Source organism: Tachyglossus aculeatus, chromosome 19 (assembly GCF_015852505.1).
Source record: "Tachyglossus aculeatus isolate mTacAcu1 chromosome 19, mTacAcu1.pri, whole genome shotgun sequence".
Taxonomy (NCBI): Eukaryota; Metazoa; Chordata; class Mammalia; order Monotremata; family Tachyglossidae; genus Tachyglossus; species Tachyglossus aculeatus.
Window position 1 is genome coordinate 20829622 of NC_052084.1, and position 22473 is coordinate 20852094.

The 22473-nt window shown below is 44.9% G+C and overlaps 1 protein-coding gene across 8 annotated transcripts in view; it reads left to right on the forward strand.

Annotated features, from left to right (window-relative positions):
* The window catches only part of FYN (FYN proto-oncogene, Src family tyrosine kinase), a 267959-nt gene extending 245711 nt beyond the window's left edge, over positions 1-22248 (forward strand). For all 8 annotated transcript variants that reach the window (XM_038760925.1, XM_038760919.1, XM_038760918.1 and 5 more), the window contains 2 exons: positions 5459-5590; positions 20529-22248. In XM_038760925.1, coding sequence (XP_038616853.1) covers positions 5459-5590; positions 20529-20737 — 341 coding nt within the window. In that variant the 3' untranslated portion in view covers positions 20738-22248. The remainder of the gene's footprint in view (positions 1-5458; positions 5591-20528) is intronic.
* Positions 22249-22473: the final 225 nt, after the last annotated feature.

The following is a 22473-nucleotide window of genomic DNA, read 5'->3' on the forward strand; positions in this document are numbered from 1 at the left end:
CAGGGAATGTGTCTCTTATATTGTTACATTGTACTCTCTCAAGCACTTAGTACAGTGCTCTGCACCCAGTAAGCAGTCAGCAAATATGATTGATTGATTGGTGAACCATATTGCTCAGTACGTAGCTCTGACCTTTGGTGTTAAAGATAAAGCAACTGAAATTGTAAACGGGGGTTAGAGTGGCTGAAAAAAATAGTGCCCAACTAACACTCCCTTCCCACAAGGCACAGGTTATAAACCAGTGCTTAGAACATTGCTTCAGCACTTAGAACAGTGCTTTGCACATAGTAAGCGCTTAATAAATACCATTGAAAAAAAGCTCTGAACATCCCCTACTACCATATTTACTTTCAAAATCGCCCCACTTTTTTGCATGATCTTTGCAGCCCCAAAACAAGGGAGGAGCTATTAAAATGTGAATTGAATCTAGCAATGAGGGGAGCCAGAGAAAAAAGAGAAGAAAAGAAAGGAGAGAGGAGGAAGATCCTCTTTTTTTATGTTGGCTGTTAAGTGCTTGCTGTTCATTCAGTCATATTTATTGAGCGCTTACTGTGTGCAGAGCATTGTACTAAGGACTAGGGTAGGTACAAGCTAATCAGGTTGGACACAGTCTATGTCCCACATGGGGCTCACAGTCTTAACCCCCATTTTAAAGATGAGGTAACCGAGACACAGAGAAGTGAAGTCACATCCCCAAGGTCACACAGCAGACTGGTGGCAAAGCTGGTATTAGAACTCATGTCTTTCCGACTCCCGGGCCTGTGCTCCATCCATTAGGCCACACTGTGTCTCGTGGGCCTGAGAGTCAAGAGAACCTGGGTTCTTATTCTGCCACTGCCACTTTTTATTAATAATAATAATGGTATTTGTTAAGCACTTACTATGTGGCGAGCACTGTTCTAAGAGCAGGGGTACTTACAAGGTAATCAGGTTGTCCCACGAGGGGCTTACAGTCTTAATCCCCATTTTACAGATGAGGTAACTGAGACACAGAGAAATTAAGTGGCTTGCCCAGGGTCACACAGCAGACAAATGGCGGAGCCAGGATTAGAACCCATGTCCTCTGACTCCCAAGCCCAGGCTCTTGCCACTAAGCTACTCTGCTTCTGATAATAACTGTGGTATTTGCTAAGCGCTTACTATGTATCAGGTACTGTACTGAGCACTGAGATGGATACAAGATAATCAGGTTGGATACAGTCCCTGCCCCACGTGGGACTCACAATGTCAACCCTCATTTTACAGATGAGGTCACTGAGTCACAGAGAAGTAAAGTGACTTGCCCAAGGCCACACAGCAAACAAGTGGTGGAACCGGTATTAGAATCCATGACCTTTTGACTACTATGCCATGCTACTTCTATCTGCTGTGTGACCTTGAGTGAGTACCTTCACTTATCTGTACCTTAGTTACCTCATCTCTAAAATGGGGATTAAATCCTAGTCCTTCCTGCTTAGAATGTGAGTCCCACGTGGGACAGGGACTGTGTCCAACGTGATTACCTTCTACCTACCCCCACACTTAGTACAGTGCCTGGCTCATAGTAAGCGCTTAACAAGTACCATAATAATAATGATAATAGGTAAAACTGCTTTCTTCTACTAACTCTCCCAAGTTCTGCACACAATAGACACTCGGTGGATTACTTCCCTCTCCATTGCTGTATTGTCCAGTTCTCATCCTTCTGCTCCTCCCAAGCTGGCCCAAGGCAATTTTAATAAATTAATTAATCTCTGTGTGTGGCTATCACTGTTTACAAGTATGTAGTACCCCACCCCCCCCCCAAAATTTAATTTCCTCCTCAAAAATCAGGGTGGGTAAATTAAGCAAGTAAATATGGTATTTAAGCACCTACTCATCTTCATATCAATTTATCCTTTCTTTTCTTCTATCTGTAAACCATTTTGTGTCTTTTTCCTCTGCTAGATTGTCAGCTGCTTTAGAGCAAGGATCAAATTCCATTGTCCTCTCCCAAGTGCTTAGAAAAGTTCTCTGTACACACTCAGCACTCAATAAATGCTATTGATTAATTATTGATGTAGATGTATGTATTTACATATATAACTATATCTATGCATATATATATGCATATGTATAATGGAGATTTGATAAAAGGAACTTTTGAATTCGACGGTTTTAAAATCTTTTCTTAAAGCTCCAAAATGGCATTATCAGCATTTAAAAGCCGATTTAGCAGTCACAATGTACCCATCTTCCCAGAAGCAGAACAATTCCAGAATAGAGGAAATGAAGGAATTTTTGGCTTGAAATGTTAACAAGATTTGTCTGAGCTGGAGGAAATGTGATCCATTTGCTTCAGAAATGCATATCAATTTTAAATCACTCAGCACTGGAGATGTTTCAAGAGGGAATAATGGTAATGTATTTTTGATTCTTCAGTAAGGGAACTTGATAAAGAGTTTTAGTCCAACCAAGGCCTGATTTATCAAGATTGGAAGAGAATGTTACAGATTAATCATCAGAACTTAGTGCAGCAATCATTTCAGACGGTAATTTCAAAGGTAATTTCGAACACAGTGAAATGACAGTTTTCAGAAAAATAATGAGGTCTTGTTTCATGTAGTCTCAGAATGCTGAGAATCACATCAGGAGCAGTGTGGCCTAGTGGAAAGAGCCTGCGTCTGGGAGTCAGAGGACCTGGGTTCTAATCCAAGCGCTGCCGGTTGCTTGCTGTGTGACCTTGGGCGAATCACTTAACCTCTTGGTGCCTCGGTTTCCTCATCTGCAAAATAGGGATGCAATGCCCATTCCCCCTCCTACTTTGATTGTGAGCCCCGTGTGTTCTCTGGACTGTATCCGATCTGGCTAACTTGGCTGGCTAACCCCAGCGCCTAGAAAAGTGCTTGACCCATAATAAGCACTTAACAAGTGTAATAAAAATATTGATGTATTCAGAGGAAGAGACAGAGATCTAGGATTACTTCTCTGCTAGCTTATTAACATAAGACAGCAGAGAATGGAATAGTTGGATAAATGGATATAATTCTACATTTTTTTCCTTTAGCCCTTTCAGAGAGGGTTTGACAGGAAGAATGTTCAACCTGTTACTGTCACCACTAAGGCTGTTACCCATCTGGGGGTTGATTATAGTAGTAGTATTTAGTAAGAGTTTATCGGGTGGAGAGCACTGTACTCTAGCACTGGGAGAGAATATACAGGTGGGAATTAGACACGGTCCCTGCCCTTCGGGGATCCACAGTCGAAGAAACAAAAATATACGACATGATACTCTCCAGCCTGCACTCTGCTGTCTCCAATCTATACTCTGTGCCGCAGCCTGGATCATTCTTCCTGAATCATTCTTCGGCCCAGACTTCTCTCCTCAAAACCCGCAATTCGTTCCCTGTGTCTCTTCACAGCAAACAGAAGTTAACCATCGACTTCAGGGCTCTCCACCCTCTGGCCCCACCTTACCTCTCTGCTCTCTTTACCCTCTAATTCCACAACATGCTGTGTGGGCCCCTCCCAACTCTACCTGCACCTCATTCTCAACTCTCCCACCTCCATCCCCTCCCTCACGCTGAACCTCCAGCTTGGAACTCTCTCCCTCAACCCCCACCCCACATTAAAAAGACTACCACCGCTCTCGCCAAATTCAAATCCCACCTCATCTAAAATCACACCTCATTGTCACGTAATTTCTCAGCACCCTGAATCACACCAGTCTTTCAGCCATTTCTAAGAGAAGCAGTGTAGCCTAGTGGATAGAACATGGGACTGAGAGAATAATAATAATGATGGTATTTGTTAAGCGCTTACTATATGCCAAGCACTGTTCTAAGCGCTGGGGTAGAAGCAAGGTAATCAGGTTGTCCCACATGGGACTCTCAGTCTTGGTCCCCCTTTTACAGATGAGGGAACTGAGGCCCAGGGAAGTTAAGTGACTTGACCAAGGTCACACAGCAGACAAGTAGCGGAGCCGGGATTAGAACCCACGACCTCCGACTCCCAAGCCTGGGCTCTTTCCGCTAAACCACACTAGAAGGACCTAGATTCTAATCCCAGCTCCGCCACTTGTCTCCTGTGAGCCCACTGTTGGGTAGGGACCATCTCTATATGTTGCCAACTTGTACTTCCCAAGCGCTTAGTACAGTGCTCTGCACACAGTAAGCGCTCAGTAAATACTATTGAATGAATGAATGAACTTGGGCTAGTCACTTCACTTCTCTGGGCTTCAGTTACCTCATCTAGAAAATGGGGATTAGGACTGTGAGCCCTACGTTGGCCAGAAACTGTATCCCAGCTGATTAGCTTGTACCTACCCCAGTGCTTAGAATACTGCTTAACAAATACTATTATTATTATTATCATTACCTCTAAGCACTAAGGAACACTCATCCATTTATTCATTCATTCAGTCATATTTATTGAGGACTTACTGTGTGCAGAGCAATGTACTGTGTGGGAGAGAACAGTACAACAATAAACTGACACATTCCCTGCCCACAACGAGCTTAGCTTAGAAGGGAAGACAGATATTAATATAAATAAATCATTTATAACATGTAATTAATAGATATGTACTTAAGTGCTATGGTACTGAGGGTCTGTTGTTGCCTACCACCTGTCCCATATAAGATGAGATTTTTCCATGATCCCTTGTAGTAAGGAGGAGCCCCTGAGGTATGCCATGTCCGTGATAGAGGTATATCCCATTCCAATTAAGTTCCAGGAATACCGGCCCCCAAATTCCCAGGCCTCCCTTAGCAAAGTGGCCTGTGGTCTTGGAAAGTGGCTTCCTTCACAGGGTAATCACTCCATGGTATTTTTTGAGTGCTTACTGTACGTGCAGAGCACTGTACTAAACTTTTGGGAGGGTTCAGTACAACAGAGTTGGTAGACACGATCCTTGCCCACAGCGGGAAGAAGCATAGCCTACCAGATAGAACATGGTCCTGGAAGACAGACGGACCAGGGTTCTAATCTCGGCTCCGGCACTTGCCTGCGGTGTGACCTTAAGCAAGTCACTTCACTTCTCGGTGCCTCAGTTACCTCATCTGTAAAATGGGGATTAAGACTGTGAGCCATATGTTGGACTCTGTCCAACCTGATTAGCTGGTATCTACCACGGTGCTTAGAACAGTGCGTGGCACGTAGTAAACGCTTAACAAATGCCATCATCAACAAATACCGTCATCATCAGCAGCCACTGGGATATCTTACCTTTCCAAGATGAAACTAACTTGTATTGGGTAAAGAGATTTCACGCTCGTAGTTTAATTCTGTGTGTGTTTACACAAACAATGTATGTAGAAGGAAAATATCTGCTTCAGCTTGCTCTGTCCCCCACCCACTAATTCAGCGTGACCCCAGTGAATGGCAGGAGGCTCTCCCACCACACTATTTTGCCAGATGAATTCCTCATCTTCTTCAACAGCCCCCAGTTTTCTGGACATTCTGCTTATCACCTAAGTAACCAGTTTGCTTTGTTGATTAGGTGCAAAGTTCCCCATCAAATGGACAGCCCCAGAAGCCGCCCTCTATGGAAGATTCACCATCAAGTCCGACGTGTGGTCCTTTGGCATCTTACTTACCGAGCTGGTCACGAAAGGAAGAGTGCCGTACCCAGGTAAGAGAAAAGTTTGAAAGCCCCACACTGGTGTTGGAGGGCTCTGTCACGCCAAGGCGGGGTGTGGCTTAGCCCGTCTTTCTGCACATCCCTCAGCGATACCTTTTTAGAACAGGAAACGGGGGAAAGGGAAGCTGCTGTATTTTACTGTAGAGCAATAGCAATTCAGGTTTTGAAACCATCTGAGCCTGGGGTGTGACACTCAGGGACAGAACGACACATGGCAACTCCCCCCTCGGTGACAGAGCAAAAGTGAAATTCCAAAGCAAGATGCCCCAGTCAGGTACAAAGGCTTTCAAAACTTCCCAGTGACCTCATTTTCTAGGGTTTGCCTATGCAATTTGACCTGGATGACGTTGTATACCACCTGTCCCATATAAATTGTGCTCTGTTCTTCTAGACTGTGAGCCCACTGTTGGGTAGGGACCGTCTCTATATGTTGCCAACTTGTACTGCCCAAGTGCTTAGTACAGTGCTCTGCACACAGTACGCGCTCAATAAATACGATTTAATGAAAGAATTATCCTAAAGAGCAAACTCTACCAATAATCTTTATGGAAGGTGTGTCGGAGGGCTGAACCGACACATATTCTCCGCAGGAAATCCCGACTAAGAAAGGAGCAGTGAAGTTGCAGGAAAATAGAAGCTCATTTTTTAACATTCCAGTTATGCTCTGTAAAAATGGGTAGGATGTCAAAAACAAAAGATTACTGGAGGCTGAAATTTAATTCCCCCTGCATTGTCAGAGTCAAGCATTGATAAAATACCAGTGTGCTCATTACCTATGTTAAAACTGATTATTTTGGATAGTTTTTTTTTTAATCTACAGGATTCTCTTTGCTTCTCATGACGCTTGTTGGGCTGTTCGATATTTCTGAATGTCCAAAGATATTTCTTCCAGTTACAGCGGGGGAATGGCAGCTAGAGAATCCCCAATTCCCATGCATGAAAGCTCGCATAAGCAATGAGTTTTAAAATGACAGATTGACAACTGAGATTAATGAGTAAATTAGGCGCTCCGCAAATTCTAGTTTAATAATATCCTTGCGGTTGGTGAAGCAAACAATGCTGAGTTAATTTGTAATTCCTTTGTTCATTTTGAATGAGAATCTCTGGTCACTTCTAGCGATCGAATAGAGAAGAAATTGCATGTAAATACAAACGCCTAGTTTTAGCGTAGCTCAGCCTCTCTGTGGCTGGCACAGAGTGTTGTCTGCGATCCAGCCGTAAGGCAGTTTCATTGACGCTGTTGTTGATGTAGCTTCCAGCTCACACACGCACAAACGCACGCATGCATACACACCCACAGATGCACTCATAGGCGTGTTGTTGCAGAGCGGCAGAGAAATGACAATATGGGAAGTTTGGAATGATCTTCTAAAGTCAGAGGTGCCTGGCCTCAGGATTGCAGCTGGATTTCAAACAATATCATTATGCAGCCCCTGGTTTATGCCACTGTTTTGATTTTTATTGTATATATGTAACAGGCCGACCACCACCCCAAAAATAGGCTCATTTTATGATTCTGCTGTGCCTTTCTTGAACCGAAAGGCCCAGCCCTTCTCTCTTGTGAGACGCCGTCCAAAAGATGGCTGCTAAACGGAGTTAGGGAGCAGGAGGGGGACGTGAGATGGAGGCTGTTTGGTCTAGTTTGGTTGATGATGAAGAAAATGGTCTCTCTTCCCCTCCCTTCATCAGTCACTCAGCCATCGAAGCTCAGACTAGGAAGCCTGAAGTAATCAATCTAGAGAAAGGTCTTGAAGAGGAAAGGAAGATGATTTGTAAATGTGGAGAGACAGGATTCTCCAGCCAAGTAGGAAATGATTCAAGAAATACAGGTAGTAGAAGAAATTCAAAGGTGGAAATCACAGGAGAGAATGAATGTTACAGAAAGGCGATTTTTGCCAGAAGGAAGGAAGTAGGAAGGTGGGAAGGGAGGGGAGCCACTGGAAATTGCAAAGCTGAGCCTGAGTGATCCAAAATAACACTTGGCTGGAAGCATCCTAGAGGGCAGTTCAACTTTGTGTTTTAAACAGTCTAGCTTCAGCTTAGGTTTGCCCAGATACATTCCAGAAATTATTTTGCTGGCTTTACATTTATTTACAAGAACAGAAAGCAGAGTAGTCAGTGTTCTGGGATTTATGCACAAAGGCAAAATTATGTTTTTAATGATATTTATTAGGCACTTACCCTGTGCTAAGCACTCATTTCAAAATTTTCAAAATTTGGACCTGTAGAATTTCAACTTCTCCACAGTCTTCATTTCAACGTTGTTGTTTTTCCCTTGCCCTTGAAGATGCCATGTTTACTTGCATAATTGTCCATTTTTTGCATCATTTGTGCAAACCAAAAACTAGAGGGGCTATTCTGGAAATGCATAGCGGTAAATAGACTGATTAAGTATTGTAATGAGCGGGGCAGGAGAAAAGAAAGAGAAGAAAAAAAGGAGGAGGGGAAAGAGGGGAAACTGAAGAGAAGGTTAGAGGGCACCTGAGATTGCAGCTCTTACTGGTATTGCATTTTTCTAAGTGCTGTATAAAATATACCCAAAATGAATTACGGTAATTCTCCCTTTTTCACTTCCTGCCTGAATTCATATCAGTTTTAGAGAGATATTTCCCTCCCTATTTGCAAATCTGCCTGTGACGGCACCACATTCTGATTCCCTTCCTAAAAACAACAATAACAAATAATAATAGTATTTGTTAAGTGCTTACTGTGTGCCAAGCACTGCACGAAGCACTGGGGCAAATACAAGATAATTAGGTGGGACATAGTTCCTGTTCATATGGAGCACAGTCTAAATACAAAGGAGTAGGATTTAATCCGCATTTTTACAGATGAGGAAACTGAGGCTCAGAGAAGTTGTGACTTGCCCAGAGTCACACAGCAGATGAATAGTGGAGCCGGAATTACAACCCAGGTCCTCTGGCTCCCGGGCCTATGCTCGTCCCACTAGGCCACACTGCTTCTCTTTCTATCACTGACACACTCACCACCACTGACACACTCACCACCAGTGAGTGGTACCAAAAAAAAAAGTTTAATTTCCTTCTCAAAACCTGGGTAAGTGGGAAAGCAGGAAGTTGTGCATTGGAGGCAGATATGTGAATAAATTTGCTCTCTGTCATTCTTTTTGTCTTGGAAACAGTATTTAGACCAATGAAGGTACTTATATATCCAGAGAACCTAGTATTAAGGGCCCAGGCCTGGAAGCTCTGCCACTTGCCTGCTGCATAACCTAAGACAAACCACTTAATTCTGTGTCTCACTTTCTTCATCTGCTAAATGGGGATTAACTCCCTGGACTCCCTCCTGTTTAGACTATGAGCCCCTTGTGGGACAGGGACTGTATCTGATCTGATTTTTTTGTATCCACTCCAGTGTTGGGTTCAGATCTTAGTCCAAAGTAAGCACTTGACAACTATTCCAGTAATTATTATTATTCCTATCTGCTAATGTAGAAATTGCCCTCTGGCAATTCCTCCCCCTCAGTTTGGCCTCCATACTGGAAATCAACCCACTTTCTGAGCACAGACTGTAGGTCACAACCAAAGAACTTTATTATACCCTGCCTTCCAGCTGAACACATGCAACTTCTGGCTTTCAGTATTATTACAGTATTTGTTAAGCTCTTACTACGTGTCAAAGCACCATTTTAACTGTTGGGGTAGATATAATGATAACACAACAACAATAATAATGATAATTATGGTATTTGTTAAGTGCTTATTATGTGCCAGGGACTGTGCTAAGCACTGGGGTGAATACAACTATTCATTCATTCATTCAATCGTATTTATTGAGCGCTTACTGTGTGCAGAGCACTGTACTAAGCACTTGGGAAGTAATAATAATAATGACGGTATTTGTTAAGTGCTTACTATGTGCCAAGCACTGTTCTAAGTGCTGGGATAGATACAAGATTATCAGATTGTCCCACGTGGGGCTCACAGTCTTAATCCCCCTTTTACAGGTGAGGTAACTGAGGCACAGAGAAGTGAAGTGACTTCCCAAAGTCACACAGCAAACAAGATGCCGAGCTGGGATTAGAACCCACACCCTCTGACTCCCAAACCCATGATGCAAAAGCAAGTGGGAGAAGAGGAAAGGAGGGCCTCGTTAAGGAAGGCCTCTTGGAGGAGATGTGCCTTCAATAAGGCTTTAAAGGTGGGGAGAGTCATTGTCAGATATGAAGAGGGAGGGCGTTCAAAGCCAGAAGCAGGACCGGGCAAGAAGTGAGTCACCTTGCCAGGGCTGATAGTAGCCAGGGGGTGGGAGCTGGACCCTTGAGGCAGGGTGGGTTCAGGAGAATTTTGCAGCTGGCTGGGGTGGCCGGTTTGTAAATTGAAGGGGGCTCGTCCGTGGGTGGGGAAGAGGCCGAGGAAAGCCGAGTTGAGCTGGTCGCTGCAGAGAGCTGTGACACCCCAACTTTGTCCCCACAAGGGGTAAGCAGCATGGCATAGTGGATAGAGGACGGGACTGGGAATAAGAAGGTCATGGCTTCCCGGCTCTGCTGTGTGGCCTTGGGCGAGTCACTTCACTTCTCTGGGCCTCAGTTACCTCATCTGGAAAATGGGAATTGAGACTGGGAGTCCCTCATGTGACAGGGACTGTGTCTAACCTGATTTGCTTGAATCCACCTTAGCATGTAGTACAGTGTCCGGCACATAGTAAGCGCTTAACAAACACTATTGTTATCAAGAGCCCCAAAGAGGAGAGGCACCACACTGCTTCAGAGCCTCCAAGGCCAGCACCTCCCAGGGTGGGAATCCACCGACATGGGCCCCTGCTCCTGCCACCATGGGGACAAAATCAAACTCTCGGCAACAACAACCGCCAGGGACGAGCTACGGGAGCGAGGGATGGGGGGGGAAGCTGGGACAGGCCCACAACTCCGAATCAGCGTGGGGCACAGCCGCTTCTGGCCCTGTGGCTCAGTCGCTCACAGCTCCGGGCCCCACGATTCAAGAGGCCGTCTGCCATCCCTGCAACTTAAATTAATCACAGACAAAATGCCAGATCCATTTTAGTTGATTCCTTTATTCCAGGGGGATGGAGGGAAGGCAGTAGTTAGTGGAGTCTGGGGAAACTAGAAATAACTGCTGCAAGCCACACAGAGCAGTTGGGGAGGAGGGTGGCAAGGAAATCTCTGATATGGTGGCCATCTTAAATGTCCAAGGTGGTGGCCATCTTGGGAGAGTCAGAGGCAGTTTGTCACCCCATCCTGAGGCAACTGCTTATCTCATTCACCGTCTGAAGCTGATCCCATTGATAATTTCATCCAAAACCATCATCAACAGCATTTCGGAAGCAACTGCCATATGGGAGGCAACGTAATAGGTATTTACAAATTTAGCAGTAGAAATAAAAGACATGGTCTCTGTCTTTGAGGCATTTATAATCTAACAGTGTTATCCCAGATGCCAAAAAGATGGTGTCAGCTCGGCTGTTTAGGAGAAGTGTGATGAAATAAATTCTCTTGACACCCTGCATCTGGTAGAACCAGCCTTTGGGGAAAAGAATGAAGATTGAAGACAGTGGTGCGAGAGAAGGGAAGGACAATTGGGAAAGGATAATAGAGGGTCTCCCTGGAAGTGAACCGTATAAAACCGGACCACTTACAGTGCTCCTGCTGCGTCCTCAGCTGGAACAGCCATCTCTTTTCTCAATGGTCATTACCTCATTGGCCTTCAGATGTCTCTGGGAGAAAAGCACTCCTTCATTGAAAATCATTATAATGTGATTGGGCATATTCCTTTTAAAACCAATTGCATGCAGAATGTCATCACCAAAAATGAAAGGAGATGAAGGAGCTGGTATTTACTCTGCCCTGTTCCATGGCTCGCTCTTTTGTTGTTTTCCACTTCAGCTTTTTATCAGAATAATCCCCCTGCCCTTAATTTCTACTTCGGGGCCAAACCAGCATGCCAAATCTGAAGCTTCTTGGGAGGGTGGTTAGAGTACACTAAGAAAACTCTAAGCACAGAGCTTATCTGATCATAACAGGCTCACCCGCTGAGCAAGCACTGAGCCAGCTCTGTTATCTTGCCTTCCCTTCCTTTTAGAAGTGTACTGCCCTCTAAACCATGCTGTCACTGTGACACCCAGGCAAGCAATCAAGCAAGCCACAAGCAGCCTTTTTACAGACTTGCTACTGAGTCAAGCACGCACCCAGGCCTTCCAAACCGCATGCAGCCCGTTGCAGGACTCACTTTGCAGACACAGAAAGCCCAACTTTCAAATGTACCAGGAGGTCTGCTACTAATATTTGCCAGTGTGCTACTGTCAGGAACATCCTTTCCATTATTAATGTGCTTAATTATTTATAGAGCATAAAAAGCAAGATCCTGGCAGGCTGCAGTCCAAGTCAAATGTAAACCCCCAGGCAGATAACGGTGAAGATCTCTGTGCAGACATCCTCCACATTGGACAGCAGTGCATTCTTCATTTCAAAAAACATCTTTTGCCAAGCTGCTCCAAGTTCTTTGCAGACATAATCATTTCGGATTTTCATAGTTATCACAGAGGAATGGGTAGAAATTAAATTTTACGTAAGAGAAAGCCAAGGTACAGACGTTGTGACTTGGCCAAAGTCACTCAGAACTTGTCTCCTGACTTCTAGCCATACTCAGGGGCCTAAAACTAAAGTAAAATTTAAGAGGGAATTTAACGCAGGGAACTGCATGAAAGAAAGTTGAGTTAATTGTGGAAGAGCAGTTAAAGAATGGGAGGAGAAACCATAAGAAGTGATGTCGAGGCAGTTATTTTAAACAAGGATTTGAAAGTGAAAAAAAAGACACCCCCTCAACCATAATTTAATAAAGAGGAAGCCAGCAAAGAGATTTTAAAAAGATAACAGTGTCACTACAACCAGAAGCAAAGGTAACCTTATTTTACCCCAATCTTAGCTAGACTTTTTGAGGCAGGCTTCCTAGAGAGGGAAATGTGATCAGAGTGGTGGCCAACCTTTTGAATGACAGAAAAAGAAACCAAGACATGAAAAGGTCTCAGTGGCATTAGCATTGTTGGAGTTTTGGAAGAGAGAAATGTGGTAGGAACTTGAACCAGAAATCCCTCGGATGGTCGTCTCCAAAGGCATATAGCAAGAGTATACAACTCAGATATGACATCGATCAATCCATCAATGGCATTTATTGAGTGCTTACAAGCACAGTGGGTTGAATGCAGTCCCTGTCCACATTCATTCATTCATTAAATCGTATTTATTGAGCGCTTACTGTGCACAGAGCACTGTGCTAAGCATTTGGGAGAGTACAACAGAGTCCATAGACACTTTTCTTGCTGGCTTATGTCAGTAGAACCGTCGGAATTCAAGTCAAGTTCTACACAGGGAGGGCCAGGGTGCACTTTCCGCATGGCTCGGTCATGGGGATTTGGTTGCTATATTTCTCAGTGTTCCTTAATCCGTCCCGGATCCCAACAAAGTAGTTTTATAAACTCAAGGAAGTTTATATATTTATCATAATACATGCAATACAGAAGGACACTGCGGATCTTTGGTAACTCTCACATTCATTCATTCATTCAATCATTTATTGAGCCTTAGTGCATGCAGAGCACTGTACTAAGTGCTTGGGGGAGTACAATACAAGAATAAACAGACACATTATAAAGCAGACTGGCATAGTGGAGAGAGCATGGGTCTAGAAATCAGAAGGTCATGATTCTAATCCCGGCTCCTCCAAAAGTCTGCTGTGTGGCCCTGGGCAAGTCACTTCTCTGGGCCTCAATTTCCACATCTGTAAAATGGGGATTGAGAGTGTGAGCCCCATGTGTTGCCATGTTGCCATGTTATGTTGTCAACTTGTACTTCCCAAGCGCTTAGTACAGTGCTCTGCACACAGTAAGTGCTCAATAAATACTATTTAATGAATGAATGTGGGACAGGGACTGTGTCCAACCCAATGTGCTTGTACCCACCCCAGTGCTTAGTACAACTGGCACACAGTAAGCGCTTAACAAATACCACAATTGTTCATTCATTCACTCATTCAATCGTATTTATTGAGCACTTACTGTGTGCTGAGCACTGTACTAAGCGCTTGGGAAGTACAGGTTGGCAACATATAGAGACGATCCCTACCCAACAACGGGCTGCCTACAACAAGTTTACAGTCTAGAGGAGGAGACAGACATTAATATAAATAAATAACAGATATATATATAAGGGCTGTGGGGCTGAGAGGGGGAGTGAATAAAGGGAGCAAGTCAGGGTGATGCAGAAGGGAGTGGGAGATGAGGAAAAGTGGAGCTTAGTCAGGGAAGGCCTCTTGGAGGAGATGTGCCTTCCATAAGGCTTTGAAGTGAGGGAGCATAACTGTCTGTCGGATTTTAAGAGGGAGGGCGTTCCAGGCCAGAGGCAGGACATGGGCGAGGGGTCGGCAGTGAGATGGATGAGATAGAAGTACAGTGAGAAGGGACCAAAGCTGCGTCAGGCCCAAGATAAAACCATTTGACAAGATGGGAGGTAGCATTGCTTAAACTTCTGTCAATGTGGGAGGAGGAGCAATGTTGGCATATGCCATCGAACACTGTCTCAGGTGCCCTTAATTCCACCCCCGCCCATGACGTCAAGAAGTAAATGCCAGCCTGAGAATCCTGGCACGATAGAAATTAACCCAGGCCAGGGGGATAGAAGTCAATCAATCAATCAGTGGTGTTTATTTTTTTTTATTGTACTTGTTAAGCATTTACTATGTGGCAAGCACTGTTCTAAGTGCTGTGGTAGATACAGGTTAATCAGTTTGGACACAGTCCCTGTACCACACTGGGCTGACAGTCTAAGTAGGCGGGAATAGGATTTAATCTCCATTTTACAGATAGGGGAACCGAAGCACAGGGAAGCGAAGCGACTTGGCCAAGGTCACACAGCAGACAAGTTGCGGAGCTGGGGTTGGAACCTCTGAGTCCCAGGCCAGTGCTCTTTCCACTAGGCCATGCTGCTTCTCTATTGAGTACTGACTGTGCACAGAGCAACGTACTAAACGCTTGGGAGAATACATCCAAGTTAGTAAGCACGATCCGATCCCCGCCATCTTCATTCATTCAGTCATTCATTCCATCATATTTATCGAGTGTTTACTATGTGCAGAGCACTATACTAAGCGCTCAGGAGAGTACAATACAACAGTAAACAGACACATTCCCCGCCCACAAAACAAGCTTACGGTCCAGAGGAGACTGGGACCTTGCAATCTAATACATAATCAAACTCTAGAGAACGGGGTAACAAGTTCATTGTCATATTTATTGAGCGCTTATTGCATGCAGAGCACTGTACTAAGCGCTTAAGCGATGTAAGATCAGTGATAAATGGTGTATAAAGACTCCAGAGAAATTCCTGGCCAGCAAGTGCCCCCCTCAGCCTTCCCCAAGATTCCAGATTCAAGATTTCAAGTGATTTTTTTTTGAAAAAAGAATCTTGATTCCAAGATTCAAGTGTATTTTGCCCTCTCCACCCACCACACATCTCGGGGCGGGAGGGGGGTGGGGGGGGCGGCGGAGTGGCTGTTATCAGTGTTCCCTGGTCCCAGCCCTTTCCAGAGTCAGGAAAGACAGGAAAGAGGAGTATCATAGCTGTGGTGCAATGTGCCAGGCCACGTCTTAGACGGAAGGGGATGTGATAAGTGAGGGGTAGAAGAGAAAGAGCCAACCTACTGTCTCTCATCTATCTCATTTCTCCCATCACCCACGCCCACCCTCTGGCCTAGAACTCTTTCCCCCTTCATATCCGACAGTCCACCATTCTCCCCATCTTTGAAACCCTCCTAAAATGACATCTCTAAGAAGCGATCCCCAATCGAGCTGTCTTTTCCCTGGCTCCCCCTCCCTTTGGCATCATCAGTGCACTTGGATCTGTAACCCTTGGACTTTTGATATTCGCCCCGTCCTCAGCCCCACATCACTTACGTACATATCTGTAAATTATACATTACAAATTGTTCATATTAATGTCTGTCTCCCCCTCTAGACTGTAAGTTTGTTGTGAGCAGGGAACAAATCTACCAACTCTTTCGTACTCTTCCAAACGCTTAGTACAGTGCTCTGCACACAGTAAGCACTAAGTAAATATCATTTATGGTGATGAGGGTGATGAAAATGAAGGAGTCTTCCCTGATTAAGCCCTCATTTCATCTATCCACCCTCCTCTCTGCGTGGACTATGCACTTGACTGTGTAGAGAAGCAGCGTGGCTCAGTGGAAAGAGGCTTTGGAGTCAGAGGTTCAAACCCCGGCTCTGCCAATTGTCACCTGTGTGACTTTGGGCAAGTCATTTAACTTCTCTGTGCCTGTTACCTCATCTGTAAAATGGGGATTAAGACTGTAAGCCCCCCGTGGGACAACCTGATGACCTTGTAACCTCCCCAGCGCTTAGAACAGTGCTGTGCACATAGTAGGCACTTAATAAATGCCATTATTATTATTACCCCTTATTCACTCAACTCACCCCAGCCCCCCAGCATTTATGTACATAACCTTGTACTCTTACTATTTCCCCTGTAGACTTTAAGCTGTCTATGGGCAGGGATCATGTCTACCAACTCTGTTGCTCTGTTGAACTGTACTTTCTGTAGTGCTCAGTACATTTCCTTGCACTCACTAAGCACTCAGTAAATTGATGTGAACAAGAAAGGAAAATCATCAAAAAATGAAACTCACCTGCTTTCCTTTTCTTGTTTCATGACCATGAACTGAGTGAAATCACCCACTTAAATAAATGAAGAACAGAAAAGTACATCTGAATTCTGTAATCCTAGGTTGCTAGGGAAACAGGTTGAGAATTTTTAAAAGGGATATTTTTTGACAGTGTGTAGAAAAAAAAACAAATCCCCAGCATCATTAATTGGTTGAACATTGATTCTGTGGACATTATTAGCAAAATAAGATCTCAAATACAATAGGCTGATACTTGTGGATTTTGCCGCCGGGCTGGGGAGGCGGGAGAGGGAGAGAAGAGCTAAGTTATAAATTGTCAGTAATAACTAGGTACATTGTTTTATATCTTGCTTTTTGGGCTAAAGCTGTCTATGTATTTCCACTTGGTCCTGTGCCTGGAATTTGTTATAGATCGTAGATCGTCCCCATGTGCAAAGCAAAGATAGATTGATCGGGCGTGCGTGCGTGTGTGTGTGTGTGTGAATGTGTGCGAATGTGTGCTTTCCTTTCAATATTTCTTTTCCTGCCAGAATTCATCATGTGCTGAACTGGAAATCAATATTTTGAATAAAATTGCCAAACAAGTATTATACTGGTAAAGGAAAAGCGAAATTGTTCATGGCAAGGTCACTGTGTGTGCTATCTGTTCCGCGAAAAAAAAAAAAAAACAAACCATGCATTCCCTATGACCAAACAAAATTTTCTCTTGGTTAGAGACTGAAATAAGCGGATTCCTAAACCTTCAAGTAATGCAGGTGATTTTGTTTTTTATGAATCGCAGTGTTTTACTGACACATTTTAGCCAAACAGAGGGAAGATGATTAATTGAATTCTCCAGTGTATAGGTAGAGGGAAACTTTCCGTGACCAAAAAAAAATTACTTTGAAGCTACTTTCCATGCCTGTGAGAAGCTACCTTGATTCTTGAATACGGATCATTACAAATCCTAAATGCCAGGTTTGCTCTGGGTAACCTTCTTGCTCTGGGAAACTCAGATGTGGAAATTTCAGCGAGTTCAAATAGTACAGTCTCCAAAGGCTTAACATGAAGCAGGTGCTGCACTGAAATGTGTGGTGCGGTTTAATCTTTAAAGGAAAGAGTGAACTTTTGACAATCTATCCCTTATCCATGATTAGAGAACATTCCTCAGCCAGACGGAGGCTGGGCTGGGTGAGCCTGTCAGAAATTTGGGGCCTGCCCTTCATTAACTACAGTTGTGTTTGTTTTCTACCCTACTCTTTCAATTCACTGAAGGGAAAAGGACACGAACTCTTTATGTCCCTTGTTCACATTTCCAGCCTGCCCGGCAACGATAACGATTCTGTAATTGAAACCTTCTCCTGACTGGTCCCCTGGTTAGGCCAGGGGTGAGATAAAGAAATCCAGTCAGGTTTGGGCAGTTCCCCTCAGATGGCTGCCAGCCTCATCCCCAGTCCCCCCAGTTTCAGGCCAAAGAGGTTGGAGCAGTGATGGTTGGGGGTGGAATTCTCACATAGCATGGTGTAGTGGATAAAACACAGACCCGGGCATCAGAAGGACCTGGGTTCTAATCCTGGCTCCGCCACTTGTCTGCTGGTTGACCCTGGACAAGTCGCTTCACTCTTCTGTACTTCAGTTACCTCATCTGTAAAATGGGGATTAAGACTGTGAGCCCCATGAGGGACAGGGGCTGTGTCCAACCTGATTAGCTTGTATCTACCCCAGTGCTTAGAATAGCGATTGACACAGGGCAAGAGCTTAACAAATCCCATCATAATCATCATCAATCATTATTAGTAGTAGTAGTCTAGTTTTCCCAACAGCCTCATCCAGGTGTGCAGCTTTGCCTTCAGAAGGGAGGGCTCCCACCAGGCAATTTCGGTTGGTCCAATCCCACCCAAAAGGTCAGGGATTCAGTAGGAAAAGAACTGTGATCTCCGCAAGGAAAACTGGAGATGAGGATGGCCCCAGGGAAAGGGAGGCAGCTGAGAGGTATCAGCCTAACTGCCAAAGAAAACAGGGGATTGGCAGGAGATGGGAATGTGACTTGCAAAGGAAAGAGGAGTCAGCGTTGGGGAGTGTCTGGCAGAATATGGACCAAGCTAATTTTTGGAGGAAGTGTATCCTGTTAGGAGACAAGTTTGGAGAAGCAGCATGGCTTAGTGGAAGGAGCATGGGCTTGGGAGTCAGAGGTCATGGGTTCTAATCCCGCCTCCGCCACATGTCTGCTGTGTGACCTTGGGCAAGTCACTTAACTTCTCTATCTGCTATCTGAGCCTCAGTTACCTCATCTGTAAAATGGGATTAAGACTGTGAGCCCCACGTGGGACAACCTGATCACCTTGTATCCCCCCCCCCCACACTTAGAACAGTGCTCTTCACATGCTTAACAAATGCCACTATTATTATTAATCCCAGCTCCACCACTTGTCACTGTGTGTCCTCAGACAAGTCACTTCACTTCTCTGGACCTCACTTACCCCATCTGTAAAATGGGGATTAAGAGTGTGAGCACCATGTGGGACAGTGCTTAGAACAGTGCTTAATAATAATAATGCTGGTATTTGTTAAGTGCTTACTATGTGCCAAGCACTCTTCTAAGCACTAAGATAGATACAAGGTAATGAGGTTGTCCCACGTGGGGCTCACAGTCTTAATCCCCCTTTTACAGATGAGGGAACTGAGGCACAGAGAAGTTGAGTGACTTACCCGAAGTCACACAGCTGATAAATGGCGGAGCTGGGATTAGAACCCACAACCTCTGTGTCCCAAGCCCGTACTCTTTCCACTAAGCCATGCTGCTCGGCACATAATAAGCGCTTAACAAGCACCATTATTATTATCATCATCATTATTATTATTAATATTATTACAAGTGAGCCAAGGGGCGAAGGAATGGGGAAGAAAATTTGCTCCAGGCTTCATTTGTGTAAAGGGCTAGGTTAAAAAAAAACAAAAAGCACAATCCCCAAATCCCACTCTGCACAGCAGAAAACTATCAGGTACATAAAAGAAGACTTGCCAGTGAAGCAGCCAAGGTGGCAGATGAAGGTCAGGGAGAAGAATTCTGACTCTGGACCCTGGGCTGTAACCCCGGGACACCAGGACACTGTGGCCTCAGGGAGCTTTTCCTGGGGCGGCTCCTGGAGTCATTAGGGACAACCAGAGCAGCAGCGCAGACTCCCAAAGGAAACGCCTTCCGGCTCAACAGGGAGCAGGCCGGGAGCTCGCCTTACCCTGCCGGGGCAGCAGTGCAAAGCCAGCACTTTTGCTGCAGGTAGAATAAAGCTTATTTATGAAGTATATAAAAGCAGTTTATAGGTGTTATAAACTAGGAGTTATTGGGTTTTTGCATGTGTGTGTGCACGCGCGTGTGTGTGTGTGTGTGTGTGTGTGTGTGTGTGTGTGTGTGTGTGTGTGTGTGGAAAGGGAACATTTGCTGACAAGGTTCAACATGGGTAAAAAGAATGTGAATTCCCAAGCCTCCTGAAGAGGGATCATGCCTAATTCTGTGTAGCATCCAGTTGGCCCTCAGCCAATGTTTATTTTTAATGAGGGCAAGTGCAGCAGCGTAACTAGGGAGTGACAGGCCAGACACTTGCCCAGACGCAGTAGAAGGGGGAGTGCAGAAAGAACCCTGGAGTGACCTCTTCCCTGCTTATGCTGTCACTCTCCAACTCTGGGAGGGGTCCCCAGTCTGGGCCGCAACCCCTTCCTCGGGGGGCCGCAGAGAGGGAGGACGGGCTTCCTCCCGTCCTGGAGGTCTAGCCCCCAGGCTAGTCCAGCCGGCTTCTCGGCTCCTGCAACGGCAATGGCTGCTGCCTCTCTGTGGCCCTTCAGTTCACACCTCCAGAAACACCACTCAAGCCAGATTCTGTTCCTCCTCCTCCTGCTCCCTCGTTCTCATCAGCCTTTGGGACAGAGCTGAGGAGATGGTGGAGGCAGAGGAGAGCTTCACCGGCTGGCTGAGGCGAGGCCCGCAATAGTGAATAATAATAATAATAATAATAATAGTGGTATTTGCTAAGCACTTAGCGTATGCCAGGCACCGTATTCAGCGCTGGGGTGGAGATAAATAAATTGGGTTGGACGCGGTCCCTGTCAGATGAGGTCACTGAGGCCCAGAGAAGTGAGGTGACGTGCCCAGAGTCACCCAGCAGACAAGTGACAGGGCCAGGATTAGAACCCACAACCTTCTGACTCCCAGGCTCAGGTTCTAGCCACCGCGCTGCCCGTCGGTGAATGTAATGCACGGCATCTCACTCTCCTTTCCTTCGTAGGCATGAATAACCGGGAAGTCTTGGAGCAAGTGGAACGTGGTTACAGGATGCCATGTCCTCAGGACTGCCCTATCTCCTTGCATGAGCTTATGATTCACTGCTGGAAAAAAGACCCCGAAGAGCGCCCCACTTTTGAGTATTTGCAGGGTTTTCTGGAAGACTACTTTACTGCAACAGAACCCCAGTACCAGCCTGGTGAAAACCTGTAAATTCCAGGTCTGCAGAGCTAGTCATTAACCCGGGGGCTTCCGCTCCACCCCTCCCCTGCCCCAACCTGAGCCCCCCCCGCCCCCAAAACCACCCCCACCCTGTTAGCTTCCAATAAAGTAACCAGCTGCACCTCAAGTGCAGTATCTTCCGGGATCAGATTGCACGTGAGTCTGAAGTTCAAGAACTTCCACCACCCCTTGCCGACGACCGCACGTCCCGAAATCCCGCCGTCCTCCGCAGAGAGGAGCCAACGAACTCGTTACTTCCGATTCGAAGACTCTGGAAAATGCATCGCGTCCGTGTTCTGTAAACGGCAAACCTCTGGTCAGTGTAAATAGTTACTCGGTGCCAATAACTGATCCTGTTGCTTTCCTTTTTTTAAATGCAAATCCTATGTGATTTTAACTCCATCTTCACCCCGACTCAACTAAAAAAGTATTATTTTCCAAAAGTGGCCTCTTTGTCTAAAACAATAAATTTTTTTTCATGTTTAACAAAAAAAATCAGGACAGGTGTTTGCTTTTGTTTTTGTTTTTTTTGCTTTTTTATAAATATAAATATATATATAATATATACATACCTGTACATACAGTACGTGGGCACTCTTGCAGAGAACTTGTTCCGAATCAATGCAGTACCCAGAGGGCGTTCATTTTCCTGCGACATAAAAACATTGGGGTTATTGGAAAAAACCAGTGGTCTAATTTTTGGCTTTGGCTAAGCATGAATTGCTTATAAATTGGATTGCACTTTTTTGTTTATGAATCTGTACCTGTAGATGGTTGTAACTTTGCTCTTTTCAGGAACCAAGGCCTGGATTTTTACAGACACATTTCCAGTGTTTGACAATGGCGTGTTACCCAATCTGTCCTTCAAATTAAAGTGAACATATTAAGCAAGAAAACTAAACAGTATGACCAACCGAACTAGAAGAAGGCTACCACAAGTACTTCCTGTTCCAACACACACACACACACACACACACACACACACACACACACACACAACGAATACCGAAACATTTCAATCCCTTTTATTTAATAAACTCCGTAACCTCAATTAATGGCCTAAAACCCATAGCGTTTTAGTCACGACAACCTGCTCCACTGCTTATCCTATAACTAGGACCTTCTGACTTTTGTGCAACTTTGCCCATTGTAAAATGAGTGTTTTAAATGTCCTGTACCGCTAATGAAGTTACTTTCTATATGTCTGAGAGTTCTCCAGTGGAATTACTATGCACTGCTTTACATTTCACGGGGATGCGCAGAACAAAGTATTATGTTTTCAGTTGTCTGTTTGTACCGACCTTGAATTACTTATGTTTAACCGAAACAAAACAAAATGACAAAAAAAACCCTCCCCTTTCTATTTCTATTAAGTTTTTAATACTGAGTTGCAGATTTAAAAACCTTAATCACTTTTCTGTTATGGTTTCTTTGCAAGTTTACATTTTAAAACTGTTTAACTTTCTTAATTTAGTTATTAAAAAAAGAACATTTTACATTTGGATCTTTGTTCCTTTGTTGAAGTCATGGAGGTGATTTTCATGGTACCGTAACATGTTCCTGGCTTAAGAGGAGATAAGCCAGCCCAGGAGATGGCAGAGAAGTGGGTGTCCGGTGCCCGAGAAGTGGCGTTCTAACGGTAGACCTGGGCGGGGCCTTAGTGCCAAGGGGGCACCAGGAGATCCAGTCCAGGAAGGAGGTGGCGGCCCACATAGTCATCTCCTGGG